The sequence below is a fragment of the Cannabis sativa genome, chromosome X (genome assembly GCF_029168945.1).
Source record: "Cannabis sativa cultivar Pink pepper isolate KNU-18-1 chromosome X, ASM2916894v1, whole genome shotgun sequence".
NCBI classification, from domain to species: Eukaryota; Viridiplantae; Streptophyta; class Magnoliopsida; order Rosales; family Cannabaceae; genus Cannabis; species Cannabis sativa.
Genome location: NC_083610.1, coordinates 31,594,605 through 31,603,472, shown reverse-complemented (window position 1 = coordinate 31,603,472; position 8,868 = coordinate 31,594,605). Strand labels below are relative to the sequence as shown.

The following is an 8,868-nucleotide window of genomic DNA, read 5'->3' as shown; positions in this document are numbered from 1 at the left end:
ATAAAAAAAAATCAAATCAGATGAATGGATCAAAAAACAAAAAAAACTAACCTTTGGAATCATATTTATATTTGGGACAATCGCAGATCCTCATGGGTCTTAACGACAGCGGATCAGTTAGAGGAGGAGGCTAGGGTTTCAGGAGGCGGTCAACGGTGCAATAGTGGGTCTCGACGGGGCGGAGGGTGGATCAGTTAGAGAGATGCAGGTGCAACGGTGCTGGTGTTCAGCGAGGGTGGGTCTCGACGGGGCGGAGGAGGGTAGGCTATCGGGTCAACGTGGTGGAGGTCTGGCCGTGGGGTCGTGGTAGTGGAGGTCTGGCCGTGGGGTCGTGGGGGCTATCGGGTTGGGTCTCGAAGAAGAAAACGAAGAAGACGAAGAAGAAAAGAAAGAAAAAGAAAAAAAAAAAAGAAAAAAGAATTTTTTTTTAAAATTATTTATTTTTATTTTTATTTTTTTAAATTAAAATAATAATACCCCCAATAATATTTCGACACGTGGCATTTGAATTGGGTTTAACAGATCTGTTAACTTGGAGACCAACGGACAAATAAAAAGTGTGACCTTGAGGACTATTGCCGTTACTTTCGGACCTTGGGGACTAATCAGCATCAACGTGAACTTTTTAGGGACTTTTGCCGCAAATTTCCCCTTTTAGAACACCATTCATTCTAATTCAGACCGATATAACGTTTTCCTTTGCACAATTTTCACTAATGGAAAAGATCAAGACAAGCTCAATAACAAAATTTACTAAATGAATTGTATATCATTATTGAGAACAAACATTACATGTCTTAACTTTTACATATAAAAATAAATAAATAAAAGTAAAAGCAATTAAACATCACAGGAGAGTATATCACCCACAAGTCACCACCGCCAAGTCCAACCTGTAATTCGGGCACTTTCGGGCAGAAAAAAAAAATCTAAAACCGCATTTTGATTCCCTGCCCGAACGATCCTAAAGTTGCCCGCTGAGCTGTCTTCCACCGATTATATTCACCAATAATACATCATTATAACCAAAGAAAAAATAAAATAAAATAAAATCAGAAGTCCAAAACATCTTCCATAGTCGTGCTTCAGTTTTAACTTGACCTTCAGTCATATGTGCAATGATTCTTGAGTTGGATTGCAACATTGAGCTTTTTGGGATCATAAGTTACATTGCACTGAATATGCTTGTTGAACCTGGGCTTAACCAATTTTCCCAAAACGTAAGCTCTGGATCGAACTACGAAATCCAATTTTAATTTCACTGGTAGAGTAGTCGTCCCAGTTGAGCTGCTCAGACTAGCTCCACTACCATACAATGGTATTTTGGTACCCATTATAGGAATACTCAGAGATCTTTGGCTTTTCCTCGATTGATAAAACTTTTTTATCTGAAAAATGAAAGAGACGCCCAAATTAGAGTGAGGAATAATATAAAGATATAACTGTTAATGAGTAAAGGCTGAATATTTAATGACTTACAGTTCCAGATGCTACTGTGATCTCGGAATAAGAAAGATCTAATGGTGTTGATGTGACATGAACTCCAAAAAATGTACCGGTATTACGGAAAGTGAGCTTTAAGCTTGCGTTCATTGAGATCATATCAGTAGCCACGCCCGTAAAGTCAGAGCCCGCCTGGATCTTGAATTGGTCAAACTTAATGCTCTGCACGAAGAAAAAACCCAAATGAGTAACTGAATAAGATCCCACTTCAAAATTCACGCCGAATAACCAAATCAACATAGCAGAGAAAAAATAAAATAGAAAGAACTCAGACCTTGACTGTGATCTTCGGTTTCATGGGCTTACTCGCACCCCACAAAATCAGAGAGAAGAAGGAGAAGAGAACAAAGAAGCCAAGGACGAAAGCGAGAACATAACACCGACGAGGAAGACCCTTCTGGCGATCTTCCGCCTCTAAAAGCCCTTCTTCCTCAATCACGGCACACTCCTTCCATGGCTTTTGACCTTTGGTGCTGCCCCCACGAGCGGCGTCGTTGGGCGAGATCTTGCGCGATCCGGGTTTCAGAGATCCGGAGAATCTAGTAGAGGAGGATTCTCGGGAATGGCGGCCCACGGAGGAGTGTGAGTGCGGCGGCGATCCCATCGGACTAAGCACCGGCGTGGACTGAAACGACGTTGTTGTCTTCTCCCCATCGTGGGAGTCCCTTGATGGGCTTTGCACGTAGTAGACATGGCGACGCGGAGATCTCGTCGGAGAAGAAGCTGCGAGGCTGGTCACCTCTGAGTCTGTCTTGGCGTGCATTGCAGCTAATTAATGACTCCGAACTCTCTGAATTGTTCAGCTTCGAAACCGATTGTCGGTCGAAGTCTCTCTCTCGATCTCGATCTCAATCTCAATCTCAATCTCGACAGTGAAAGTTTTTAGATTGGTTTTGGTTCGAGTGGGAGACTGCGAGTTGGCTTTATTAAAAGGAAAATTGGGTTCAGGAGGTGGAAGCTTACCGTAACAAGTAGACTAAAATATTTTAAGCCATTATCGCTAAACGAAGGTCGGTGTACAGTTTTCCTTTGATCGAGAAGGACAAAAATGCCCACACAGCAGTAGGTATTAATGTCTTTGAAAATAGAAAATAATTTCTTCATTATAATTATAAGTTATTAATCGACAGCCACGTTACAGTTGGCATCACTACCCACCCTTTTAAATTCTACTTTGAAATGCTGAAAGAGTTTTATATTTAATAAAACATAAAACACATTGACAAAAATGGCAAATAACGTGGGCTTGATGATTGATTTATATAAACCTTTCAAATAATCTTGAATAAGGATCAAAAGGAAAGTTTAACTTGGAATAAGACGAGTTAGAATTCTAACACACATAAAACATGTAAGCATTTACATTTCACAGTAAGGGTGTATTTAGAAGTAATTGTGTAATTACTAGATAGGATAATTACTAAGGTGGTAATTACCTAGTTTAGTAATTACACTATATTTTAAAATGCAATGTGTATTTGGATGTTAGGTGTTAATTACATATGAATTCCTAATATTTTGTTTGGCAAAATAATTAGTAATTACATGGAAAAATAATATTTTTTAGCAGCTAATGTGTAATATGGAAAGTTTTTAGTAATTACACAGTGTAATTACATTCAATTCTCATGGGGGCCATAAGAATTGGAGAGTGTAATTGGAACCCCTCAATTACTTCTAATTACACAGTTACAGTGTAATTACATGGTCAGGCAAACATGTCAAATTGTGTAATTACCTCTAATTACACACAAATCCAATTACATTGTGGCTTTCCAAACGCACCCTAATTAAATTAAAAAAGAGTGAAGAGGATAATATCTTACTGTAAGTATTGAAACAATGAATCATATTTCAAAAGTATTCATTCATGATTAAAAAAGAGTGAAGAGGATAATTAGATTTTATTTATCAAAAAAATGTGATAATTCTCTTATTACTAAGCCTAATAATTGTAAAGTTGAAATTAAAAAAGAAACCCAAACTCAATAGTCCATTTAAATTAGTTATCTATTTTATGATAAAAAGTGACAAAAAAAAATGATTAATAAGAGATATTTTGTATGATATATATTTATATGGGGGAGGTTTCAATGGTTACATGATCACATTTTTTTAGCCATTAGATTATCATTGAATGGTTGTGATTAATTTAAAAATTAAATAAAAATAAATAATAATTAACTTATAACCTAATAATTTATTTCCTTATAAAACTTTAATGAAGATTAATTATATTTTAAAATTAAATTAATTATAACTATTAATTAATTCTTTGTAATTTATTATTAAATAAAGATCTTTTAGCAATATTTTTACCCTTAAATTATTAAATTTTTTATAGAAATTCTTTATAATTTAAAATTATTCACATATAATTTTATAATTAAAATTTTATTATACTTATAACTTTAATTTAAAATTATTACACTTAATTATTTAGATATTTTATTTAAATATTCAAAAAAATAAAAAGTGAAATAGGTTGACTGTATTTTCCAAAAAAAAAAATGCTAAACTCTTCTATTTTTTTATAAGGAGTCATTTACTTAAAAACTAAACCGGAGTTGAAAAACAATGTCAAGTTCCCCCAGAAAACGAAGCAACCTCAAACTCGAATAGAAAAACTCATACTTAGTTCTTTTAGTTACAAAAAAATAATTTAATATCATTTAAAAATAATTAATTATTTAAAAATTTATTATGCAAGAAGAGAATTTTAATTTGTGTAAAAAGAAGTCTAATTTTGTAAAAAATAAAAATAAAGTTTCATTGTAAATATTATAATTAAATGGCTTAACTGTTAAAATAATTATAGTAGGAATTTATATAAAAAATTATTTATAATTATTAATTGCTAAAGAGGTCTTGTTAAATATTCAATTAATTATTTTAATTATAATTAATTGATTTTAAAAAGGGAAGTTTTACCTATTGGTAACCTGCTATTATAGATAAAAGGAAAATGTAACCACGATGGTTACAATAAAAATATAACCATTGAGTAGTCACCCATATTTATATGTGTCTTCTTATGGTATTCAATATCATATTAATATGACACTTTATAAGTGGTTAGCGGTTTCTTATATCATATTAACGATATGCCACTTTTTATAGTACTTGGCACTATAAGATGTCTTTTGTTATTTTTCATTATTTTATATACGTTGTATAAAGCTAATTAACTTCTTATATTGATTTATAAAATACTACATACTAAAAAATTAGGTGAAAATATATTTTATTTGGCCCCTCCTTATTTTGTTGTTTAGTTCTGCCATTATTTCTAAAGTATTCATTCGTGATTAAAAAAGAGTGAAGAGATGAATACCATAAGCTTATGCACAAAAAATATAGTTTGAAGTTCTTTGTGATGTAGTTATTTGTATTTTTGCTAATTTGTGTAGTGTGATGAGGTTAACAGTTTTGAATTCAATAATTGCTATTCAAACTATATTGCACTATATATATATATATATTATAATTTACAAAGTTACTAATTTTTACAATGAATTTCATATTTATTCGTGTTTTTCAAAAATACGTGTCATGTTGTGTCATGCTACAAGAAAATATGAGTTGTACCGTGTCATGCCAATATTTTTAAAGAGCATGCCTGATATTTTCGTGCCATGCTCGGATTTGTGTCGGGCTTTGCTCGTGCTGTCTATATTTCTTAAATAGATCAGCTTATTTTTAGATATGGGCTCAAATTCGTGCTTTACTTTTTTTTTACAATAATTAAATTATAATATTGTTTTTCTTAAAAAAAATTATAAGTATATTTTATTGCTTTAGTTATATTTATATAACATCTCAATTAATATTTTATATATAATCATATAAAAATATTTGAATTATTAGAATTTAAATATTTACCTATAAATATTTTAATTTTTATATCACACTCTATCAATAAATTAATATATAACGTTAGTTTTACATGTTTTAATAATTTTAATTATAAAATTATAATATTGAGTATTATATTTAAGTTTTATTACTGTTTACCAAAATTTTTAGAAACTAAATATTTGAGAACTAAAGATGTTATCTTTATTTTTTAGCATGTGACACGTGGCAAATAAGGGATGGGATTAATCATAATTTCCCTAATTGAAGTCCTTCATTATAACCCTGTCACGGAGAAGCTTCACGGAGTCAAGAATAAGTCAAGCCTAAAAGATATGTGGAAGTCCACTTTGCCCCATCCAAGCTTCTCGGACACGGAAGGTATGTTGTCTCTCTCGGAGGGACCTAAATATGGAAGCCTGCTCAGCTAATACCCGGATGGGTACTCGAAGAACCTAATGTGAATGTCCGCCACCTAGAGTGTTGCGGACGTATTCCTTTGGTGTGAGCCAAGTCACCAAGTGATGGTTATGCTTTTTCTGATACAAGATCAAATCTTGTCTCTTGTATCCAGGCATGGTAGTGCGCACACCTCCACCACCTTTTTGCTAGATGAATATTACAAACCTCTGCTTTAAAAGGTGAAAGCTTTCGGCAACACGTGAACTCTACTTTTAAAAATTAAACATTTGAGTGCCACATGTCCACAATGTACAAATGATCCCCAATTATCCAGCTGCAGCACGCATGGGTATAATTATTTCCAAGGGATCCAATAGTCAGCTCTCTCTTTCACATGTAATTTACCCCATTAGTGAGCTTTTAGCAAAAATCCTAGGCGGGTCATGGGCATGTCCATACCCGCCACTTAGCCTATAAATACCTTTCTATTTTCATACGAAGGGGAGATTCACGACCTACGTAGCCAAAGCTCTACCAAGATTACTCTTCGTCTTCTTCTTCTCCAAGAGAAACATATAGTACAGAGTTAGGGTTTCCTGTAAAAATATTATAAACACATCAAATATGCCCTTAAGAGGCTAATAGATTGACTAGTTAACACATGAACTAAGTAAAAATCTCCATCTCTTCATTTTTGTATTTTATTGTTTTTTTAGTTTTCAAATATTTAGTTTTTGAAAATCTCGGTAAATATTTTGGTACTTTCATAGAGAGCTAAAGAAAGACGTAAAACCTATAGTGTTACTGCTACCATGGTTTTCATACGAAAGATGGTTCCTAAGAGGACTCTTCAAGGCGGCCTCGAGAATATCATGGAGGAAGTAAATCCCCTATCGCCAGAGCACGCCCAGTTGAGCAATGCTAGAGGTTGGAATACATCCAATGTGAATAATCGAGAGGACGACCTAAGCAATCAACATGATGACATCGATAATGAAAGAGATGATGAGAATGACAAAGAGGAGGAGGACGATGGAGAGTACATAAAAGATGGGTATTATAAAGATGGCTACCATTATGAGCAAGACCCTGAAGTGGTTCGAGTGTCTTAAGAGTTGCTCGAAACCAGACAAAAGCTGGCCCATCAACAAAAGTTTTCTCAAAGAATGGAGAAAATGATGGCTTGCCTTTGAGCCAAGTTCGGAGATCTAGATGATGGGAATTCTGACAATGACCTCTCAGTGGAACGCGTCAGAGGAAACACCAGACAAAACCCTGCCAATGTTGGAACTTTTGCTCCTGTACAGGACAAAGGGAAGGCAAAGGTAAGTGAACCTAAGAACCCAAATGCTCCTACACTTCCTTAAAAAAACACGAATCTGGCCAACAGGCCTTCTCAGGCACAGAAGGCAACCAATACCTCCAGGCTCAGATCCCCTTCTACCTAGAAAGGCCATGTAGTGCCAAAAGGGATTGGTACAACATTACCCAAGCCCAAGGGAAGGAAAAACTGCTCTAGTAATTTAGTAAACTAGGACATTGGGATATGGGGACAGTACTCCAATGATAGTTGGTCCATGTTGGATCTCAGAAGGCGTCTAGACGCTAAGTACGAAAAGGCAAAAGGTGAGAAGGCAAGGCCACGTGGTAAGGACCTCAAAGACCACTTAAATGACAAATTCTGTGGAAGAGATCTCTCAGACAGTAACACCAAACAAATGGAAGAACAAATTGATACATTGACGAAGTTGGTCCGAAAATAAAGTGGGGCCCTCACTGATTTAGAAGATGAGGACCCAGAGGTTCCACTTTTGGAGAACTTCAAGATGCCCCAAATCGAGCTGTACGATGGGCACACTAATCCTAAGACTCATCTAGCCAAATACAACAAGAGGATGCAGGTGATCAGAGTAAGTGAGGATGCCTAGTGCTTGTGCTTCTCTCTGACCCTTATGAAATCTACTAAAGATTAGTGGAAGAGACTGGCTCCAGATCAATCCATTCCTGGAAAGAACTATGATCTTCCTTCTGGAAACAATTCATTGGTGCCCATGACTATGACATAGAAATGGGCTCCATCACTAATGTCAAGCAACAGATAGGGAGAGCTTGAAGAACTTTATTTAGCGCATAATGGAGGCAGCACCCAAGAAAAAAGTAACGGATGACATGAAATTTGTGGCCTTAAATCAGGACTTGCAGTTGGCTCCCTATTGTGCAGGGAAATGCAAAGAAAAAGGGTGAGATGTTGTCTGAATTCATTGCCAGGGCCCAAGGCTTCATTAATTTGGAATGTGCATATTAGTAAGCATTTGGAGTCCTTCTGGCACCAACTCCAATTGCCTTTGCTTCTAGGTTCGTTTCACCAGTTCCTGTTCTTGGAACATAGTATACCCTGACAGTCTATAGAACATCTGAATTCGTATAAGCACCTATGCAATACCATCTTTTTGGGTATGGAGTGGCACTGACTGGATGCAGTATTACTCCCGAACAGTTGAAAGTAGAATTTCCAAAGAAGAATATAAGTTAGTCCCAAAACAAGAGAGGAGGAAATGATCTGAGACAAAGTAAAAATTCAAAGAAAGGAAAGAAGGAATATGAACCAAGGTACACCGACTCCAGCCTAGTGCATACTTGAGAGAATGTGTACAAAGCAACTTGCAACATGGTCCACTATATAAAGCCCCCATGAACGCCTCAAGGGGGAGGGTTCAAAAGAGATCCAAGTAAGAGGTGTGAGAATCACAAAGAAGTAGGACACTCCACAAATGAATGTAACCACTTGAAGGATGAGATCAAAATGCTGGTCAAAGTAGGAAACTTGGGACAGTGGATTCGAATTCCAATTATCTATCCTAGACAGGGGGGTTGATCTAGAATAGTTGGTCATTCCAGGATATTAGGGTACCGTAAATCCTCTGCAAAGGGTAGGTCACCCTCAAGCTCCTAGATCGCAACTTCCGGCACTCCTTGCTCCACCAGCTCTGGCTACAGTAGCCATCTTGGCTCCGGGACTGAGAAACCCATATCCCCTAGGCCTAACTTTTCCATTAGTTGATGGACATGTGGCTACAATATTTGGAGGACCACACCATGAAGAAAGCA

The 8,868-nt window shown here is 35.7% G+C and overlaps 1 protein-coding gene across 1 annotated transcript; it reads right to left on the bottom strand.

Moving 5' to 3' along the window:
* Positions 1–749: 749 nt before the first annotated feature.
* On the bottom strand, positions 750–2,682 carry LOC115712231 (uncharacterized). The gene is made up of 3 exons (XM_030640497.2): positions 1,778–2,682; positions 1,480–1,665; positions 750–1,388 (listed from the first exon to the last, which is right to left on the bottom strand). The coding sequence occupies exons 1-3, from the start codon at positions 2,264–2,266 to the stop codon at positions 1,104–1,106; spliced, it is 960 nt and encodes a 319-aa protein (XP_030496357.1). The 5' UTR covers positions 2,267–2,682; the 3' UTR covers positions 750–1,103.
* Positions 2,683–8,868: the final 6,186 nt, after the last annotated feature.